Genomic DNA, 23,296 nt, shown 5'->3' on the forward strand with positions numbered 1-23,296 from the left:
TGCTCAGTGATTTGTGCACCAAGAACACTTTGCAGAATTGAAGATGCCATATTTTTCATGCAATAAATTTGGTAAAATTCACTTTTCTTAGCCCATTGATTTTGTAAAAGTTATAATTTAATTACCTTATATTTTCAAAAAGATCTTTGATTTGTTTAGGAAAGCGGATAGTATTCACAAAAATCAAAGATAATTTTTCTTAAAACTTTTTTGTGTTAACTTTTAAAAATTGTGGCAACATTCTACTTTCGAACACACTGAAAATCAGCTGATTAAAACAACCCCAAAATTTATACACCAATCAGAGGAAATTTCGGTTCAAATTTTAGATGGATTTTTAAAATCGTGGTTTCTGACATATATAAGTGACTTTCCCAATAAAATTTGCAAATATTTATAAAAAACATATTAAAGTTTCAGAATCTGTTATTTATTTGTTATAAAAACTTCTAACTTTGCATACGATGGCTGTACACTAAGCCTACACAAAAGAAATGTTCGTGTACATTTTTCAGGTCTATGACGGTGTATAGTGTTGGCCAGAACACCTTTTAAGTGTGACACCATACGTAACTTGTACATGTGTGTACCAGAACAGACACGAATATTTTAATTTCCGAATAAGACCGTTACTACTAGCGAGAACAATATTTTAATCTTCGAAAAAGATTTTGTCAAGATAAGGAGTGGTAAGTTCTATTTGAATTATGTACGTCCGTTAAATATAATTATGACCTTTGATTAGGCTGGACATTCGGACGGATACAACCCGAATTTTACCGTCACTCCTTATATACGATGGATCCCATGCATTGTTCTCATCGGGAACGGTGTTGTAAACTTTAATTATTACATATAGGGGGTCAACTAACTAATACTAACCAACGCTAAATCCGGATCTAATATTATATAAAAATTGAAGTTATCCCGAACGCTAAACCCGATTCTAATATTTGAACCAAAATTGAGATATACCGAAACCTCCAACGATTGCCACAAAGAATTAAGAACCTCAATTTCAAGCTACTCAAGGTTTAATGGATGTTCATATTTTATTTAATTAAATTACCTTAACAAAACGTCTTACATCAACACTATTATGTACAGAGCTATCCTTGTTTAGATTACTACTTGCCAAAGAAAGGAATATATAGATCCACATCAAGAAACAGGCCTGTTTACGAGAATGTATGGTGAGTTTAGCTTTGAATACGTACATTTACGATAGCTCTTGAATACACAATCACGATCAATAACCACTAATTTACTTTCTATATAAATAGTCTATTAACAAAAATTTCACTTGGCACTAACCATATTACTTTAATTATCTATTCATTTTAATACTTAATTATAATTTATTATTTTATGATAAAATACTCAAAACCTTTTTAATCCATTTTTATAACGTCCATATATATTCATATTAATTTCCTATTGATTTCTATATAATAATATGTAATTTAATTTAATTTTTAAATGAATAACTAATTCGTTTTAGTATTTTCACGAAAGGTAAATATGTCTTCGACAGGATATAATAATGAAGTTAACCATCGGGTCAGTCAAATAAACGAAAGTAACTATGTAATTTAGAACTAAGCCATTAGGATTGTATTTCATTTCTCTCCTCTCTTTCTGTTTTCTATGTTTGTCCTTTATTTCCTCTCTTACAATACTAAGAGCTACCTTAAATTTTCTTTTATGGTGTCGCATCCGATTCCTTCTCCCATGAACAAGAACTGCCCCCAAGATTGAGCACAGCCGGGGCCAGAAGGTAGCCATGTTCAGAGGAGAAGGAGCCCGAGTGGTGGATCGTCACAATCTTGGGGTAATTTGTGGTCGGAATTATTTCGCCGCCGACTCTGACATTCAACTGGCTGCGTACTTCCGCCATCCATGTAGTGAATAGTGCGGAGATATCCTAAAATTTCTTGCAGTGAAATAACTGGTAAGATCAGCGAGGTAGTCGTTCAACCGATCGCATATATCATCAACAATGGGCCCGGATGCCATGATTGTACAGTCGTCCGCATATGATGAAATCTCGACGCCGTCAGGAGGAGGTGGAATCGAGGGCAGGTAGAGATTAAACTGTGCCGGAGATATCACCCCACCCTGGGGAACTCCCTGTTTAACTCTACGGGGTTTTGACTTCTTGTCCCTGAATTCCACGTACGACTGGCATCCGCACAGATAATTCAGAACCCAATGCTTGGTTCTTGCCGGTAGGGACGTATTCTCGATGTCCTTGAATAGTGTGGCATGTTTGACCTTATCGAATGCCTTCGATAGATCAAGCGCCACGAGGACCGTCCTGTGACATGCCTTGGGCTGATTGAGTCCCATATTAATGTGTGCTGAAATGGCATGCAAGGCTGTCGTCGTACTATGTACCTTACGGAATCCATGTTGATGGTGGGTAGGTGGAAAACTCTCCACAAGGCTGGGGAGGAGTAGTGCCTCAAGTGTCTTGGCTGCTGGCGAGAGAAGCGATTTACTCTAATCTTTGCTTGGCTTCAGTAGTGGAATCACCCTACCCATCTTCCAGACATCGGGTATAATGAGTGATTCCAAGGACAAATTTAATAGTCTGGTCAGGTACCCAGTATTGAAATTCTGTCGGGGCTCAGCGCCTTGGATGGTTTCGCGCTGTTGATGACTCCAGTTACTTCGGCTGTGGTAAATTGTGGTGTCGGTTTATATGGTGGCTGTATTAAAACCTGCACCGAAACGCATCAGTGCCAAATTTCAGGATAGCTCCATTATTGAAGGCTGTAGCGTGATTACAATAGACAAACAAACGGACATGGTTTTATACTCAATATTTCGAAGTGTTACAAACGGAATGACAAACTCATTATACCCATATTACCATTCTATGGTGGTGGGTATAAAAATCTACGTGTAACTCTATAGGTTCACGTAAGCCCACATTGGTCCCTGTCTATAGGAGAAAATCTCAACCACACTTTGGATTTGTAACTGGTTTCATCGATTATGTTACTTTCAAGCAGAAATAAAATTAAAATTAACAAGTAAGGAAAGTGTAAAGTTGGGCGGGCTGACTATATTATACCCTGCACCACTTTGTATATCTACATTTTTGATACCATCTCAAATTCATCAAATTTGTTGGGTGCAAAATGGTTGGACAAAATGTTTTTAGACTTCTACGAAATCTCTAAAGTTAAATTTGAAATCGGATAATGTCCTGGGGCAGAGCACAATATTAGTAAAAAATTGGGAATAGTTTCGCTGCAAGTAGAGGATGATGATGAGGAATGTGATAATTCCTAAACGGTCGTCCATCCAACCCTCTTGCAGTCCATGAGGCTTTGCCCAAATAAATTTGACAAATATACTTTTGTTGGTTAGCTAATCTTGTAGTTTAGTCAACGCAATGGTTTTAAGCTAAAATCAAAACAACTAAAATGATTGAAGAACAAACCAACAATAGAAAAAACAAGTATATACAGCAGTAAGTTCGGCAGGGCCGAATCTTAAATACCCGCCACCATGAGCCAAATATTAGGGTTTCCTTTGAAATTTCAGGAGGGCTTGAGAACTTGAGGACACTTCCCGAAGATAAATTTAAAGATTTCACCTATGAGGACTATATCAGATTCTGGATTTATAATGTTAGAGGAATCATTAACATCTCTTGTAAGTGTGCCGACCGAACACCAAAAAGTTTTTCAGCGGTGGTTCCACCTCAGTAATGCTGGTGACATTTCTGAGGGTTTCAAAGCTTCTCTAAGTGGTTTCACTGGAATGTGGAACGCCGTTCGGACTCGGCTATAAAAAGGAGGTCCCTTGTCATTGAGCTTAACATGGAATCGGGCACCACTCAGTGATAAGAGAGAAGTTCACCAATGTGGTATCACAATGGACTGAAAAGTCTAAGTGAGCCTGATACATCGGGCTGCCACCTAATCTAACCTAACCTATATATGGGAGCTATATCTAAATCTGAACCGATTTCAGCCAAATTTGGTACGGACAGTTAGAATGTTAATTTTGCTCCCTGTGCACAATTTCATGTAAATCGGAGAAAAACTATGGTCTTTGTGGTCATATGAGTGCAAATCGGGCGAAAGATATATGGGAGATATATCTAGGTTAGGTTAGGTGGCAGTCTGATGTATCAGGCTCTCTTAGACTATTCAGTCCATTGTGATACCACAGTGCTGCCCGATTCCATGTTAAGCTCAATGACAAGGGACCTCCTTTTTATAGCCGAGTCCGAACTACGTTCCACATTGCAGTGAAACCACTTAGAGAAGCTTTAAAACCCACAGAAAGGCGGGCATGCTAACCATTGCACCACGGTGGCTCTAAATCTGAACCGATTTCTTCCACAATGAATAGGGTTCTATTCTGACCCAAAGCACATACAAATTTGAAGTCGATTGGACTAAAATTGCGACCTAGACTTTGATCACAAAAATGTGTTCGCAGACAGATCGACTCAGGTGCTCACCCTCACCATATGCACTAACTTCTAAAGGTTGAGTTACATATCATGCGTTAATCCGTGCGATAATGGAAGGGTTGATATTTTCAAGTTTGAAGCACTCTAACAAAACTTTTGCTTTCAAAGAGAAGAACAACTCTTCAATCAACGGACACATTAACGCATGGTATGAAACTCAACTTTAATACCCTGTTTCACAGTGTGGTTTAACACAAAACTTTTTAGAACAAATTCCAATTTTCCGGGGTCGATGTCTCGAAAACTACATAAAATTTTCATCTTACATTTTCTGTTCCAAACCGAAACATTTTACTATGGTGAGAGAAATAAAATTTATTGCCTTATTTTGACACAATCAAAACATGTCAGGCCATGTTATGTTGCAACAGGTTGGCTGATAAGTCCCCGGTCTGACACATAGATGGCGTCGCTAGTATTAAATGCATATTATTTTTATATAGTACCAACCTTCAAATGATTCGTGTCAAAATTTGACATCTGTAAGTCAATTAGTTTGTGAGATAGAGCGTCTTTTGTGGAGGAACTTTTGTTATTGCGAAAAAAATGGAAAAAATGAATTTCGTGTTTTGATAAAATACTGTTTTCTGAAGGGAAAAATACGGTGGAAGCATAAACTTGGCTTGATAATGAGTTTCCGGACTCTGCCCCAGGGAAGATCAACAATAATTGATTGGTATGCAAAATTCGATATGTGACAATGGATGAAACATGGCTCCATCACTACACTCCTGAGTCCAATCGACAGTCGGCTGAGTGGACAGCGACCGGTGAACCGCCTCCGAAGCGTGGAAAGACTCAAAAGACTGCTGGCAAAGTAATGGCCTCTGTTTTTGTGGGATGCGCATGGAATAATTTTTATCGATTATCTTGAGAAGGGAAAAACCATCAACAGTGACTATTATATGGCGTTATTGGAGCGTTTGAAGGTCGAAATCGCGGCAAAACGGCCCTATATGAAGAAGAAAAAAGTGTTGTTCCACCAAGACAACGCCACAAGTCATTGAGAACGATGGCAAAAATTCATGAATTGGGCTTCGAATTGCTTCCACACCCACCGTATTCTCCAGATCTGGCCCCAGCGACTTTTTTTTTTTTGTTCTCAGACCTCAAAAGGATGCTCGCAGGGAAAAAATTTGGCTGCAATCGCCGAAACTGAGGCCTATTTTGAGGCAAAACCGAAGGAGTACTACCAAAATTGTATCAAAAAATTGGAAGGTCGTTATAATCGTTGTATCGCTCTTGAAGGGAACTATGTTGAATAATAAAAACGAATTTTGTCAAAAAAAAAAATGTGTTTTTGTTTGTTAGACCGGGGACTTATAAGCCAATCTGTTAAATATCAAGAATTTACAATAAAAAATATCTAATTTCGTATTAGGTCCCTGGGCTAGTGACATTATACTCACCTCGATTTACGTCTAATTTTTATCAATGCTAGTAAAAAGTTCGGTTTCTAACAGACCCTCCTACCAACAACTCGTTTTCATTTCAGAACAGAATTTATTCTCAATTTACGGATTTCTGGAACGAACAAGAAAAAACAAATAAATAATATGCAGTGACCACCAAGAGGAAGAACAATGAAGAAAATTTCGATTTACGTCTAATTTTTATCAATGCTAGTAACAGACCCTCCTACCAACAACTCTTTTTTTATTTCAGAACAGAATTTATTCTCAAGTTACGGATTTCTGGAACAAACAAAAAAAAACAAATAATATAGTCCAGTGACCCCCCAAGAGGAAGAACAAAGAAGATGTAACACCAACATCTATACCATTTATATCCAGACATTATTAGTAATGAAACAACAAGAACCAAGAATGATGATGACGAGCATTTACGTATTCGTAGTAAATATATTATTGGCCAAAGGGCTATCTATCCTCCGAACGAAGACAGCCATTTTAATATGTATCGACTGTTTGATGGCAATAAAGAAAACGCATTTTTTTACACACCATTTATTCTTGTACAAATATTTGAAATAAAATGTTTTCGGCTTACACTATAATGCTAAAAACTATACATTTTCATCATTGTCATAACCATTAAGAAAGCAACAATCAATTGTCAAAATTGTTTTTCGGTTTCTTATCCAAAGAAAAAAAATTAAAAAAAAAAAAACTAGTAAAAAAAAATATATATTTATATATTTATGTTGTGCTTGCTGCAAAAAGTTAATAACTATATTAAAATGTATTAAAAGCACGCTGAATCTGTAGTACATCGTTCATCATGTAGTTGCGCATGTGGCATAGAGATTTAACAACATCATCCAAATTACTGCTGGCATACTTACCCAACCATTGTGACGGCATCAGATTTTTGGGTTTTGTTATTTCGGCCGGTGTGACAGGCGTCAAAGCCCTCTTCCAATTTGAAGAATTTTGAACATTTTGCTGATGTGTAGTACCCTGCAGTGAGGAGATATATTTTATATAGGCTTCCGAATGTAGGACACGCTGTGGCCTAGGGGGTACAGTAACAAATAGAGGTTCCGGTGGTGGTGCATATATCTGTGGATGATGGTATTGGAACGGCGTAGGATCTATACCACCACCAGCCGTAACATTGCCACGTGGTGAATGATTCATATTGGGAATCATGGTGTTATTCATACTTGTCGACATTTGCTGAGTTGTCATATTGTGATTGGGTTTCGCCTTACGTGGTACATAATTCTTACTACGTTCATGGACATGTATTACTTTACCCGATTTGGGTAAATGCACCTCACGCACATGTTTGATGAGTCTGGTCAGTGAGGGGAAAGCCTGTAGGCTCTTCTTTATGCGTATACAATTACGCCATTGACAATAGTATTCGGTTTCTGTGGCTTGGGCCGATCGTTGAACATGCCCTGTATTATCGGCCAGACAATGTTCCATACAATCAACTGAATCTTCAAATTGAAAATCACATTTATCCCAAAGACATTCATAGGTTAGAACTGGTTGTTGCGGTTCCGGTGGAGGTGCAGGACTTGCACAGTTATTATTCATGGCCAGAGTCTCTTCCATAAGCTCTCGCCGAGCATTGGTTTCTTCATTAATGCGCTGAGCCCGATCTTCCCAACTTTGTTTAACACTGGATGGTAAGTTTTTCCATTCGTTGCCCACCATACGCGATATATCGCCAAAAGAGGCATCTGGATTTGCAGTACATATTCCTGAAAGGCATAGAGAAAAATTTGTATTAGAAACACTATTACCACTAGTGCCAAAAATAGTTTACCAATATTTAAGAACATTTTACAAAACATCTACCAACTTAAAACAGGTATTTTGAAGTTTGTCAAATTTTTATTTCTATAGGAAATTTTGTCAAAATTTTATTTCTATAGAAGATTTTGTCAAATTTTTATTTCTATAGAAAATTTTGTCAAAATTTTATTTCTATACAAAATTTTATTTCTATAGAAAATTTTGTCAAAATTTTATTTTTATAGAAAATTTTGTCAAAATTTTATTTCTATAGAAAATTTTGTCACAATTTTATTTCTATAGAAGATTTTGTCAAATTTTTATTTCTATAGAAAATTTTGTCAAAATTTTATTTCTATAGAAAATTTTGTCAAAATTTTATTTCTCTAGAAAATTTTGTCAAAATTTTATTTCTCTCGAAAATTTTGTCAAAATTTTATTTCTATAGAAAATTTTGTCAAAATTGTATTCCATAGAAAATTTTGTCACAATTTTATTTCTATAGAAGATTTTGTCAAATTTTTATTTCTATAGAAAATTTTGTCAAAATTTTATTTCTATAGAAAATTTTGTCAACCTTTTATCTATGTAAAGGGTGATTCTTTTGAGGTTAGGATTTTCATGCATTAGTATTTGACAGATCACGTGGGATTTCAGACATGGTGTCAAAGAGAAAGATGCTCAGTATGCTTTGACATTTCATCATGAATAGACTTACGATCTGCCACAACGTCGAATTTTCAGTGAATGGGCCCTAGAAAAGTTGGCAGAAAATCCGCTTTTTTATCGACAAATTTTGTTCAGCGATGAGGCTCATTTCTGGTTGAATGGCTACGTAAATAAGCAAAATTGCCGCATTTGGAGTGAAGAGCAACCAGAAGCCGTTCAAGAACTGCCCATGCATCCCGAAAAATGCACTGTTTGGTGTGGTTTGTACGCTGGTGGAATCATTGGACCGTATTTTTTCAAAGATGCTGTTGGACGCAACGTTACGGTGAATGGCGATCGCTATCGTTCGATGCTAACAAACTTTTTGTTGCCAAAAATGGAAGAACTGAACTTGGTTGACATGTGGTTTCAACAAGATGGCGCTACATGCCACACAGCTCGCGATTCTATGGCCATTTTGAGGGAAAACTTCGGAGAACAATTCATCTCAAGAAATGGACCGGTAAGTTGGCCACCAAGATCATGCGATTTGACGCCTTTAGACTATTTTTTGTGGGGCTACGTCAAGTCTAAAGTCTACAGAAATAAGCCAGCAACTATTCCAGCTTTGGAAGACAACATTTCCGAAGAAATTCGGGCTATTCCGGCCGAAATGCTCGAAAAAGTTGCCCAAAATTGGACTTTCCGAATGGACCACCTAAGACGCAGCCGCGGTCAACATTTAAATGAAATTATCTTCAAAAAGTAAATGTCATGGACCAATCTAACGTTTCAAATAAAGAACCGATGAGATTTTGCAAATTTTATGCGTTTTTTTTAAAAAAAAGTTATCAAGCTCTTAACAAATCACCCTTTAGAAAATTTTGTCACAATTTTATTTCTATAAAGAATTTTGTCAAAATTTTATTTCTATAGAAAATTTTGTAAACATTTTATTTCTATAGAACATTTTGTCAAAATTTTATTTCTATAAAAAATTTTGTCAAATTTTTATTTCTATAGAAAATTTTGTCAAAATTTTATTTCTATAGAAAATTTTGTCAACATATTATTTCTATAGAACATTTTGTCAAAATTTTATTTCTATAGAAAATTTTGTCAAAATTTTATTTCTATAGAAAATGTTGTCAAAATTTTATTTCTACAGAAAATTTTGTTAACATTTTATCTCTGTAGAAAATTTTGTCTACATTTTATCTCTGTAGAAAATTTTGTCAAAATTTTATTTCTATAGAAAATTTTGTCAAAATTTTATTTCTATAGAACATTTGGTCAAAATTTTATTTCTATAGAATATTTGGTCAAATTTTATTTCTATAGAACATTTTGTCAAAATTTTATTTCTATAGAAAATTTTGTCAAAATGTTATTTTTATAGAAAATGTCAAGATTTTATTTTTATAGAAAATGTTGTCAAAATTTTATTTCTATAGAAAATTTTGTCAAAATTTTATTTCTACAGAAAATTTTGTCAAAATTTTATTTCTATAGAAAATTTTGTCAAAATTTTATTTCTATAGAAAATTTTGTCAAAATTTTATTTCTATTAAAAATTTTGTCAAAATTTTATTTCTGTAGAACATTTTGTCAAATTTTTATTTCTATAGAAAATTTTGTCCAAATTTTATTTCTGTAGAAAATTTTGTCAAAATTTTCTTTGGAAATTTTGTTAACATAGATAGTATCCTGTTGTTGTATTATTGTTAGTATATTAATGTTAGAAATAAGAGAATTGTTTTGAGTAGTATTTAAAATGTTGATTTAAGTAACTGTATAAGGCCGTTGTAAGGCTTAGTTACATATGAAAAAATAAATTTTTCTTTCTACAGAAAATAGACTGCTTGAAACCATTGTGGTCTTTAAATTTGAAGCATTTTAACTTGTTTTGTATAGGAGGCGCCTACCCTCTGCGATTTCTAATTCTATTGAAATTAAAAAAATCAAAAATGTTAACTTACCCTTCCTATGCTCACTGGAATACAAAATATAGCCCGTAAGAGATTTCTTAGTTGTTTTAGTTTTCTTCGATGACAGCGGTGTTGAGGACACTGATGGGGCAGGCGATGATGTTGTAGCAATATCCGAACTAACCGATGGTGGATTACCATCCATGGAATCTTCCATGATTCCAAGACTATCATTTAAATCGGCATTTTTAACTTCTTTGGAAGGTTTAATGGGCATCTTAAAATAGAGAATCTCATCCTGGGTAACTTCCGGGCTGTGGCGGAATTTCCTTATCGAATTGGGTGAATTGAATTTACGCAAAGATTTCGTAACGAGTTCATCGTAAGTGGACTCACAGATGTAAACATCACTCTCAACAACTTCAGTGGGACGGCTAGTGATGTACTCTTGATATTCCAAGACGGCACAACGTCCCACTATACTAATAACAGGGCTTGTCTCCTCAGCGGTGGACAAAATCAACTCTTGCCTGTAAAATTGTTTGCCTAGAGGCGGTTGTGTTGGTGTTATTTCGCTGGGTGTTAACAGCCATGGCCCTTTGAAATAAAACTTGCCATTCTGTTCCCAAATATGATGGATTTGAGCAATTGACTGTTTGCCACCTTGAGTGGCCACATAAACAAAGTCCCCGGTTTTTACCACACCACTGCAAATGGTATTGAATTGTTGATAGTAAATTGCATTGGGTTCCGCCATGGGCGGTGGGTCACAGGGAACGTTGGGTTTTTCTTTCTCAACCAGACATTCTTGCATTTTCAATTCCTCCAATTCACCCTTATGCTTCTCTACTCTCTCCTTAAAGACAGACATCACACGTTTTATTTCAATGGGCTTGCTGCGTGGTATAAATTTCACCGGATCATTTTCCCTTACATAGAGCCAATTTTTCAGTTTTTTAAAAGACCTACAGCGTACATGGTATCGTGATTCACACACAAAGACATCTTTCTCGTCAAAATTTTCGGGTTGGGCTTTTATGAAGTCCTTAATGTGCATGACATAGCATTTGCCCATTACCCTCTCCATGGGTATATTCTGAGAGACATTGCTTTTAAAGACTTCTTTTTCGAAGAATTTTCTTGTTTGCACGTGATATGTCTCATGGGGGCTTAGGAAAATGGTACCAAACATCATTTTGATATTGTCTTCTGTGGTCCATAGCCTCTCAATGTAAGCAATACTGGGTAACTTATGATCATTATGTTGGAAGTAAACAAAATCTCCGGGCGAGAAAACTTTCTGATTATAGGTCATACTTTCGCCCTGGGTAGCGGTTCTTACAACATCCTCTTTGTCATCTTGATCTTGTTCCTCCTGTGAAGATTTTTGTTGTCGCAATAGTTCAACCTCGGCAAGCAGTTTGTCCACGGTGTAGTTAAGGGCTGGGGTACTCAAGGTATCACGACACACTTCATCGCGTTTCTTTATGAAAAATGTTTGCAATTCTATTGAATCCTGGAATATATCGGAATCGGTTCGCGATAGTTTACGTGCCCGCTCGAAACAAGCAAAGACATCTTCCTGAAATGTATCCATACGTTTGTAAACACCCTTATACAGACGTCTCTTGACAACATCCAATGAAATGCCCCGGACTTTCGGTTCTCCAGGGTTTTCATCATATTCCGGCAATTCCAAAAGAGAATCGGAATAGCAACGACCAGCCTCATCCTGATGATTGTATACCGCCGAGAACATGGTGAGTAATAGTTCTTGTACAGCTAATCCAACATCGGGTACGGTATCACCAACATTTCGTAGACTTTGTTTTAATTGCAATGTCAGTTGCTGCAAAACCAGAGCATCCTTATAGATTTGGGAATCTGGTTCATTGTATTTGCAAGAATTCTCCAACATAAGCAAAAAATCGGCGGCCAAATCATCAACTGTTTCGTAGAGACCTTGTTTTAATTTATTTGCAATTCTTTCCATATCCATGGGTTCCTTAATAATGTCATAGTAATCAGGATAATCGGCTTTCGAAGGTAACTTGGAGAAAATCAACGATAGCTGACGTTTGCCCTTAGGCTCTTGATAGTCACGAATCGATTCGTAGAATTGCCATAACTTTTCACTCATTGGCATGGTACTTGTTCGTTTTCTACCGCATTTAGTAAGTTTTTGTAAAGGCTTCTTAATTTCATTTAGGCCTGGGAATTCTTTAATAAGTTTTTCATTGAGAGCCTTCTCGAGAACATTCGCATCTTCATAGATATTTGAACCTGGAAAATTTGATAATGAAAAAGAGAAATTAGTAAGAGTAGTTATGAGAAATTTTCTGGAGGAATAAAATTCTGACAAAATTTTCTATAGAAATGACAAAAGTTAACAAAATACAATTTCTATAGAAATAAAATTTTTACAAAATTTTCTATAGAAATAAAATATTAAAAAATTTTTCTATAGAAATAAATTTTTGACAAAATCTTCTACAAAAAATTAAATTTTGACAAAATTTTCTAAAAAAATTAAATTTTGACAAAATTTTCTATAGTAATAAAATTTTGACAAAATTTTCTATAGAAATAAAATATTGACAAAATTTTCTATAGAAATAAAATTTTGGCAAAATTTTCTAAAAAATTAAATTTTGACAAAATTTTCTAAAAAAATTAAATTTTGACAAAATTTTCGATAGAAATAAAATTTTGAAAAAATTTTCTATAGAAATAAAATTTTGACAAAATTTTCGATAGAAATAAAATGTTGACAAAATTTTCTATAGAAATAACATTTTGGCAAAATTTTCGACAGAAATAAAATGTTGACAAAATTTTCTATAGAAATAACATTTTGACAAAATTTTCTATAGAAATAAAATTATGACAAAATTTTCTATGGAAATAAAATTTTGACAAAATTTTCTATAGAAATAAAATTTTGACAAAATTTTCTATAGAAATAAAATTTTGACAAAATTTTCTATAGAAATAAAATTTTGAGAAAATTTTCTATAGAAATAAAATTTTGATAAAATTTTCTATAGAAATAAAATTTTGACAAAATTTTCTATAGAAATAAAACTTGGCAACATTTTCTATAGAAATAAAATTTTGACAAAATTTTCGATAGAAATAAAATGTGGACAACATTTTCTATAGAAATAAAATTTTGACAAAATTTTCTATAGAAATAAAATTATGACAAAATTTTCTATGGAAATAAAATTTTGACAAAATTTTCTATAGAAATAAAATTTTGACAAAATTTTCTATAAAAATAAATTTTTGACAAAATTTTCTATAGAAATAAAATTTTGACAAAATTTTTTATAGAAATAAAATTTTGACAAAATTTTCTATAGAAATAAAATTTTGACAAATTTTTCTATAGAAATAAAATTTTGACAAAATTTTCTATAGAAATAAAACTTGGCAACATTTTCTATAGAAATAAAATTTTGACAAAATTTTCGATAGAAATAAAATGTTGACAAAAATTTCTATAGAAATACATTTTGACAAAATTTTCTATAGAATTAAAATTTTGACAAAATTTCCTATAGAAATAAAATTTTGACAAAATTTTCTATAGAAATAAAATTTTGACAAAATTTTCTAAAAAAATAAAATTTTGACAAAATTTTCTATAGTAATACAATTTTGACAAAATTTTCTATAGTAATAAATTTTTGCCAAAATTTTCTATAGTAATAAAATTGTGACAAAATATTCTATAGTAATAAAATTTTGACAAAATTTTCTATAGTAATTTTCTATAGAAATAAAATTTTGACAAAATTTTCTATAGAAATAAAATTTTGAGAAAACTTTCTATAGAAATTAAATTTTGACAAAATTTTCTATAGAAATAAAATTTTGACAAAATTTTCTATAGAAATAAAATTTTGACAAAATTTTCTATAGAAATAAAATTTTGACAAAATTTTCTATAGAAATAAAATTTTGACAAAATTTTCTATAGAAATAAAATTTTGACAAAATTTTCTTTAGAAATAAGATTTTGACAAAATTTTCTATAGAAATAAAATTTCGACAAAATTGTCTATAGAAATAAAATTTTGACAAAATTTTTTATAGAAATAAAATTTTGACAAAATTTTCTATAGAAATAAAATTTTGACAAAATTTTCTATAGAAATAAAATTTTGACAAAATTTTCTATAGAAATAAAATTCTGCCAAAATTTTCTATAGAAATAAAATTTTGAAAAAATTTTCTATAGAAACAAAATTTTGTATAGAAATAAAATTTTGAAAAAAATTTATGGAAATAAAATTTTGACAAAATTTTCTATAGAAATAAAATTTTGACAAAGTTTTCTGTAGACCTAAAATTTTTACAAAATTTTCGATAGAAATAAAATAACGAAAAATATGAAACACGGAGGCACTTCTCCAAGAGAGAAATGGGACCACTATTGTCAAATGGAAAAAAGGACAGATCTTTTGCGAAATAGATATTTTAGTCCTCTATCTAATGGTAAATATATGTTTGAGAAATCCAATATATGGCCAAGAAAATTGTGTGAGAAGTGCTCTTCTATAGAAATGTGTTCACTATGGCAAAATGGACCGGATACTGAACATGTGTTTGGAATTTGCATAAATTTGCATAAATTACTTGCCTATATCCTGAGGCAACTCAACATAAATAAAAATTCAAAAAATTCAAATTCAAAATAAAATAGACCTTCATCATTTGCATATTTACCTTCTTCATTGTATTGACGGCAATTGGCAAACATTAGACGATAATCGGCTACCACATCCTCAACATCCCGATATTTCTCGCCTCGTATATTATTCTCAATTGTATTCATATCAATGGGATTCTGTATAATATCATAATAGTCGGGATAGATTTTTCGTGGTGGCTTTTCCATGAACAAATCAATAGGTTTACGTGTACCCAAGGAGAAATCCAGCAGATATTTATGCAGAGACAATACTTTCTTCTTTAGGGGGGCTGTAATAGGCATACGTTGAGGTTTCGGCGTACTAACCACTGTGTTGTTCAAGAGTGATGTATTGATTGATGTATTGAGACGGGGACGTCCCTTCTTTTTCTTCTCCGGGGTGGGTTCTGTCGAAGCGACAACAGTTTGGTCACCTTCGGCCTCATCTTCATCGCCGTCCTCGTCTTCTTCATCATCCTCCATTTCGCTGGTATCTTGATCTGGTGCATCCTCTACCAATTTGGTATTCATTAGCTTTAACATTTTTACTGCATCTTTGTGAGTCCTATGATTTGGAGGATAGGCCTTTTTGGCATTGTCAAGCATTAGGTACAAATCTGCCGTAAGATCACTAATATTTGCATATTCTCCTTTGTTGAGCTTAGTTTGGATTTGACACATAGAAATGGGTCGTTTGATAAGTTCAAAATACTCTGGGTGAAATCTTCGAATAGGTAATTTCCACAAAGAAGTGCCCAAGGGCGGACCAGTGGCTCCCGGATGTTCTGAAAAGCCCGGGGCATTGTACAAATGATCGAATAGGGCCCACATGGGACCTTCGCCTTTTTTGTTTGTCTCTTCATCATCCGAACTATCGACTTCTTCCTTTAGGGCTGCAATAGCAGCACTCGTTACAGACTTTGGCCTCTTTGTGGGTTTAACTTTTCCAGTCTCCAGCTCCAAACGTCTTTGTGTAAATATCTTTTTCAAAGTCTTGGCATCTTTGTAGATTTGCGAACCGGGTTCATTAAATTGACAAGCATTCTTGGTCATTTGTAGCAAATCCTTTTCCATCTCCTGTAAGTTTGAATAGGCATTTGTTTGGATCTTTGTGGCTATAAGTCTCAAGTCAATGGGATGTTCTATGACATCATAATAGTCTGGATACATTTTTTTCGATGGCAAAAGCAAGAACATTCGATGCAAAGGCCTGTCGTTCATAGTGTTGTCCACAGAGGTCATAACTGAGGCAAATAACTCTTCATACATATTCATTTCATCATCCTTGGACTCATCCTCGGCCGTGCACGTCAAACGTCTTCTTCCCCTCTTGTTTTTGGGTTCATCCTCGGTCATGTTCAAAGAATCCAAAAGTTTTTGCTTATTGACCAGAACAAATTGCCACAAGGCAACGGCATCTTGATGCTCCAGAGTATCAGCCTTGTAAAAGGCTTTGGCATTATTAACTAACAATTCGAAATCTTGGACAAGATCATCCAACTCGTCATAGGCATCTGTTTTGAGTTTTTGTTGTATTTTTAGCAAATCAATGGGATTATTAACCACATCGTAATATGAAGGCTCTTGGCGTCTCTTTGGAGCTCTTATGAACGTGTCACACAACATGGAGCCATCTTCTTTTTTAATGTTACGTATGGAGTCGTACAACGATTGACACATTTCACTTGGATCCAATTTTCTTTTCTTTCTCACCGAGGCCATTGTCGACATGGAATTTGATGCAGTTGTCAATACCGGTGATTTTTCCGGCGTGGAATCGTCCATTTGCATTGTCTCGTCGTCATTCTTACTGCTAATAGAACTGGCACGTCTTTTTCGGCTGCTTAACATGGTGTGTACAAATATATCTGATATTTATACGATAGTTCTATAAACTTTATTCTATATTAAAATGTATTTTTAAAGAAAATCACAAATACAATGCTTATTAATTTATTTTACACAATTTTAGACAGACGCTACAAGACGAAAATGCCAACTTTATGCTAGCACAGGGTTGTACAACAAATGATTTCTATAAAAGGGTTGCCAAGTTCAATTAAATCGTGTATATGGAATTTTTTGAGAGGTCTTGCCAGTGTACTCAACCCAATAAACACAAACGTTTGAAAAATGCAAAATTTCAACAATTTTCAAACATTTTTTCAAAGGATTAGGGTAATATTCAAGTTGAGAAATTGTTGAGAAAATCGCGTTCTAAACAAAAAACAGACATTACCCTCAACAGTGAAATTCAACACATTAGCAATAAGTTCTCAAGTGTTATCCTCAAATTGAAATGCATCGCTACTCAATAATTTGTCAAACAATTTTCGATGCGAGTCAAATTCAAAATTAACATCGTTGCAAATACTTTTCAACCTAAATTTGTATGAATGATATCCCCACTTCAAATTGAAAGTCAAAGCCAAAATTCTATGAATTTTGTATAATTAATTCATTTTCATCAAAATAAAATATATATTAATACACTACATAATACACTACAATACCAATTGATAAATAATAATCTTATTAAACATATCAACAAAGAAGAAAAAAACACAACAAAACCTTAAATATCTTAAACATTATTAGTAAACACTTTTGCATTGATAATTCGATTTCCTTCCTTTTCGTTCCTTCCTTTTATTAACATGCGGGAATTTGAAATTAGGAACGTACTGGACCGCGTGTTACAATTGATTTCCAGTAGAAGGAATTCACAAAATATCAATTTTAAACTGATAATAGAATATGAATTAAACTGACGATGAGATGCACATTTTCATCCAGAAGTTGTTGATTTCAACAATTTGTTGTTTTTAACAATTTTAATTGGTTGCACTTGTAATGTTTCTGGAAACTTTTTCTTGTCGATAAGTCACTCATTTTTCATTGGTCTGCTTCTTATTGTTTGCAAGAAAGTAGCATCCAAAGATTTTAGTTTTCTGCAAAGAGATTTAAATTTAGTGACTTCTTTAAAGTGTTGATTTAATTTTTCATATTGACGTACCAATTATTATAAACTATTTGAAGCAGTCCAGTTAATTGTCCACCATTTTTTCATTGGCCAGCTTTTTAATGTTTTCAAGAACGTAGAATCCTTAATTTTAGTTTTCTGCAAAGAGATATATATTTAGTGACTTTCTTAAAGTTTTTTTTTCATTTTTTATTTTCACTTACCTATTTTTATAAACTATTTGGTTATTTGTCTAAAAATTTCCATTTTTTTATTTCTTGCAATTGACCACGAACTTCGTTGCACAAATAAGTATTGAAAACCACATGGTTTTTTCGTTGCATTTTAGGGTAGTGTTTTGTCAAGGTTTTCTCATATTATCTTCAACACCTTTTCATAGATTTCGTCAACATTTTGGCAAATTGGAAGTAGTTCGCAAATAATTTGAAGATGTATTGAAGATGAGCTATTTCAAGTCAAGTTGAATTTATGTTGAAAATTATATTTACCCTCAAATTAAAAAGTTGTTGCATTTGAAAAACGCTCATCCTGTGTTTATTGGGACGTTTGAAAGATGCTAAATTTCTCCCATTTTTCTAACATTATTCAAACATTAGGGTAATATTCAAGTTGAGAAATTTTTGAGAAAATAGCATTCTTAACAAAAAACAGACATTAAGGTTGAGTCATACCATGCGTTAATGCGTCCGTTGATTGAAGAGTTGAATTTTCTCTTTGAAAGCAACAGGTTTGTTAGAGTGCTTCAAACTGAAAATATCAACCCTTCCATCATCGCACGGTTAAAGGCATGATATGTAACTCAACCTTTACCCTCAACAGTAGAATTCAACACATTAGCAATAAGTTCTCAAGTGTCCTCAAATTGAAATGCATCGCTACTCAATAATTTCTCAATCAATGTTCGGTGCGATTCATATTAAAAATTAACATTGTTACAAATACTTTTCAACCAAAATTTATATAAATGCTATCCCCACTTCTAATTGAAAGTCAATGCCAAAATTTTATGAATTTCGTATAATTTATTCATTGTCGTTAAAATAAAATATATAATAATATCAAAACTATGTAAAATCTATCATACACTGAAAAACTAACTGAATAATAATAAAAACAAAACAACAAAACTTTAAATATGTATCTGAAACATTATTTTTTAAATACTTTTGAGTAGATATTTCGATTTCCTCCAAAATGTTGGTGTCGTAAAACTGCTTTAAAATTAATTAATGCGGGCAAATTGACAATAGGGACGTGCTGGACCGCGTGTTAGAATAGATTTCACAACATTCACTGACAAAGTGACGCACATATTCATCCAGAAGTTGTTGATATAGAAAAACATCAAGTTTTTTTTTAACAATTTTAATTGGTTGCACTTTGAAATGTTTCGGGAAAGCCACTATCATTTTTCATCGGTCAGCTTAATGTTTAGGTTAGTGGCATCCCGATATTTCAGGTCCACTTAGACTATTCAGTCCATTGTGATCCCTGCCAGCATTTCAAAGTTCCATTTCATCCTCATCGCTACCACAGACTCGTAAATGTCACCAAAACCATCGCGAACTGTGATGGGGGAAGCATATCAAAAAGTACAAAATGTGCATGAAAGTATTTTGCCGTCACTACTGTTAGAAGAGCCATTTTATTTTTTGTGAAACGCCAAGCGCAACCAGCTTGTTATATTTTATTTAAATAAAAATTGTGAAAGGTATATGGTGAACAATTTTCGACTTTCCAAATGGAATAAGCTGATCGTTTTTCAAATATTTTTCCAGGCACGCTGTCTCCATCGAAAATAAACAAACTGGCTGATAGACGCTGCAATATGTAACTTGCTACTTAAAACTCAACATCGTTCTTTTATTAATGCAAAAAATTATGTTAAATGTGATGAGATAAACCGAAAAATGTTATATTTATAAGAAATTATAAATGTTTAATCAAATCAATAAATATCTACACAATCTTGTTTTACTTGACCACAATGATTCTTCTACAATTACCTTAAAATGCACTTTTTCTGATAGTTTGCAGGGGTTCTTATTGGCGTCCTTCGAAATTGATCTAAATAGGCACCTAATAATTGCACTGATGAGAAACTTTTTCGTAGTAACTTGGCGTGGTACAACTTCTCAATAGTGACGGCGCTTTTCCGATGAGTTTTTGATGTCGTATATGATTGTTTTCGACGTAGTGGGGATTCTCAGAAGCGCCCCCAAATTCAAAAAAAGTTGGCAGGGATACCACAATGGTGAAATTCTCTCTTATTACTGAGTGCTGCCCGATTCTATGTTAAGCTCCATTTTTTAGCCGAGTCCGAACGGCATTCCATATTGCAGTGAAACCACTTAGAGAAGCTTTGAGACAATTAGAAATGTTACCAACATTACTGAGGTGGGATAATCCACCGCTGAAAAACTTTTTGGTGTTTAGGTTAGGTTAAGGCCGGCACTCTGTTCGGTTTTCGCGTTGAAACTCCATACAAAACCAAAAAATGCGAAAAATTTGCGAAATTTTTTCCATTTGTGATACTTTGTTTTTTCGTGTTGAAAAACTGACGTTTATAGCACGGCGCCATTTGCAATGTGAATTAAGAAATAATTTATTTATTAAAAACTATTTGTGCGGGTTTATAAATCAAACACGGATCATATTTTTGTTCCGAAACTATACAAAGGATCAAAGGAATAGCAGATCAATTGCCCAAGGAAAAATAAAATGTTATTTTGTAAAAACAAGCAACAACCACCAACTTAATCCAATATCGCTCCCTGTAAAATAGCGCTCCAAGCTACCTAAAAAAACGCCGCTTTCTATGTGCGAAATAATGGTTTCCATAAAAATTTTTCGCAAGAATGAACATAGTACCGGCCTTAAGGTAGGTACTATGTTCGGTTTCCGAAGCGAAATCCCATACAAAACCAAAAATGCGAAAAACTACCGAAATATTTTTTCACTTGTGGTACTTTGTTTTTTTTCGAGTTGAAAAACTGACATAAAGTGCATAGTCCCTAATTAGGTCGGCTTTAAATCCTTCCATATGTTGAGATTAGTTAGTTTCAAAACATGGCGCCATTTGTAATGTGAATTAAGAAATAATTGATTTATTCAAATGATTTGTGTTAAATTAGAATACAAAAGTGGTTCGCGTTGTTATTTAAAAATGCAATTAGATTGACGAAATAAAAATAACGGAGTGCTATATGTATATAACATATATAACAGCATCTGGTTCTGTAGCCGTTTCTGCCACAGTAGCATCTGCCCTCACATCCCTGACACCCACAATTGCAGCCACTACATCAGCTACAGTGAACAACTCCAACATAGCACCCTCAACACCTGCCACGACCACAGTGGCTGTGACCGCAAATATTGTATTGCAACAACCAAATACAACGGCCGCCCAAGTGTGAGTGGTCCCATTGGGGTGGCAGCAAATACTACTCCAACATTAGCCACTATTACTAATTCTTCAAATGCAATATCGACTGTTGCTGCCGTTAGTAATACAAATGCAATACTAATGCAATGGTGGTTTCACAATCATCCACAATAGTATCACCAGCAGCTGGATCGAATGTTGTTGTTCCCACCACTACAATGGCTTTAGCAGGAGCTACCGTGGGACTTAAGTCTGGTCCAGATATTACAATGACATTGAACCGTATAAATACGGCAGAGAATGAAGTTGATGTGGAGGAATGTTTACCAGGTGATGTTGTTAAATTGGATTTTGCTGGCGAAGAAGTGGCCGGGTGAAATTTTACCCCTAAGGAATGTCTTCTAGGAGTTTCCAATCGGCGACCGGTGCCCGTTGGAAACTCCGCCTATTACAACAGTACCATCATCGCTTCAGCCATCAGCAACAATAGCATTCCATCAGTGTCATATTGTAGAGATACAACAAGGCCACCATTTATCATCATCCCCTGCTAATTTAGAATTGACTAATGTTATGCTACATAATGTTTGCACAGAACACGAAGAAGTAGAAGAAGCTAATTGTCATAATACTGCAGATGTAATCGATGAAGATTTCTTTTTTAAAATATGCTTAAAAACGATTTCGTCTTATCTCTGTAAACCCAGTGCTTCTACATTCAACACCCATTTTTTACAAAGAAATGAATTGTATTTTTTTTTATTATTTTACCGCTCCTCGTAATTGCTCCCTTTTCTATTTGTTAAGCGAGCTCGTTTTTTGTGTGTGAGAGGCGTAAATGAATGAGAACTGAACAAAAGAAATGTTAATGCAATTTTAATTTTTAATGAAAACAACATGAAAGCTAAATATGAGAAATGATAATTAAAAATTTTTAAATATAACAATATTAATGAAAGAAAGCTGATAATCCAGAAAAGAAAACATTGTGTTCTAGGGTCTTTAATTAGTGTATAAATGTACAAATTAATAAAAAATCATAATAAAATTATAATCGAACTTGTTTTATTTTTATATACCGGGGTATAAGTAATTGGGTGGTCTTATACGTTTTATACTTTTTAATATAAAATTAGTAAATTTTTCTGAACAAAGTTATATCCAAAATAAATGTTTATAGCAAATAATTAAATAATTTTTATTTAAATAGCAAAATAATTTTCTTGTATTCATCATTTGTCCAAAATGATTGCGATAGGCTGGAATGAAACGATTTAATTTCGTTGTGGCTTTTAAATTTCAGTTAGCGGCATTCTTGCATTTTATCAATTCAAAACACTGGTTGAATTTCATAACGTGACTGAAATAGTTATTGGAACTTATACATTGGGAGAGTATAACATCCTTCAGTAAACCAGCCAATTGCTTCTCAATGTATTAATTTCAGTCAACGAAGAGTCTGGTATAGAACACTAACATCCCTTTGTGACGAAATATAAGTCGGGAACAGTGACTTTGGCTTAGGGACTACCCTTGAACTTGAGTTATGGGCTTAAGTTGGTTGTTCCCCCCGATGTAACAACATTGGCAAATGAAATGGCGTTATTATCCTTTGTGTGGTGGTGACCACTGGATTTGAAATTGCTAGTGAGGCGGCAACAGCATGGTATTGCAATGCGATTGTGTAGATATTGTGGACACCAACGAATTAAGTTTGTTGATGAATGAGTCCATTGCTGCTCATGATGTAAAAGTTAGCATAACACCGGAATTATATGTTTTTTTGATGTGCGTTACAAATTGACGGTATCCATTTGGAAAAGCTGAAGAAGACAATGTACCACATGTTGTAAAAGCTGTTGCAGAATGTGGTAAGACACCAGGAGTAGAGCGGCTGGAGCTTTATTCTTAACAATTATTAGTGTCCAGTGCTGTATGAGATTTTT

General features: G+C 33.7%; 1 protein-coding gene and 1 long non-coding RNA gene across 3 annotated transcripts; one reads left to right on the forward strand and one right to left on the reverse strand.

Moving 5' to 3' along the window:
- Positions 1-230: 230 nt before the first annotated feature.
- On the forward strand, positions 231-6,521 carry LOC142222210 (uncharacterized). 2 transcript variants are annotated; one of them, XR_012718278.1, is made up of 3 exons: positions 231-689; positions 746-1,193; positions 5,991-6,521. It is a non-coding gene; the product is annotated as an uncharacterized LOC142222210 (long non-coding RNA). The 2 variants fall into 2 exon arrangements; XR_012718277.1 differs by having other exon boundaries at positions 6,161-6,521.
- Positions 6,522-6,632: 111 nt separating this feature from the next.
- Positions 6,633-16,998, reverse strand: polybromo (protein). The gene is made up of 3 exons (XM_075292224.1): positions 15,015-16,998; positions 10,332-12,563; positions 6,633-7,670 (listed from the first exon to the last, which is right to left on the reverse strand). The coding sequence occupies exons 1-3, from the start codon at positions 16,828-16,830 to the stop codon at positions 6,691-6,693; spliced, it is 5,028 nt and encodes a 1,675-aa protein (XP_075148339.1). The 5' UTR covers positions 16,831-16,998; the 3' UTR covers positions 6,633-6,690.
- Positions 16,999-23,296: the final 6,298 nt, after the last annotated feature.

Source organism: Haematobia irritans, chromosome 1 (assembly GCF_050003625.1).
Source record: "Haematobia irritans isolate KBUSLIRL chromosome 1, ASM5000362v1, whole genome shotgun sequence".
In the NCBI taxonomy this organism is placed as follows: Eukaryota; Metazoa; Arthropoda; class Insecta; order Diptera; family Muscidae; genus Haematobia; species Haematobia irritans.

What these genes read in the sequence shown, in the direction of transcription:
- polybromo (XM_075292224.1), bottom strand. Translation starts at nt 16,830, where the DNA reads ATGTTAAGCAGCCGAAAAAGACGTGCCAGTTCTATTAGCAGTAAGAAT. An exon ending in CCGTCAATACAATGAAGAAG is followed by an intron (nt 12,564 to 15,014) that starts GTAAATATGCAA and finishes CAAATTTTCCAG; the next exon opens with GTTCAAATATCTATGAAGAT. An exon ending in TTCCAGTGAGCATAGGAAGG is followed by an intron (nt 7,671 to 10,331) that starts GTAAGTTAACAT and finishes TATGCCTTTCAG; the next exon opens with GAATATGTACTGCAAATCCA.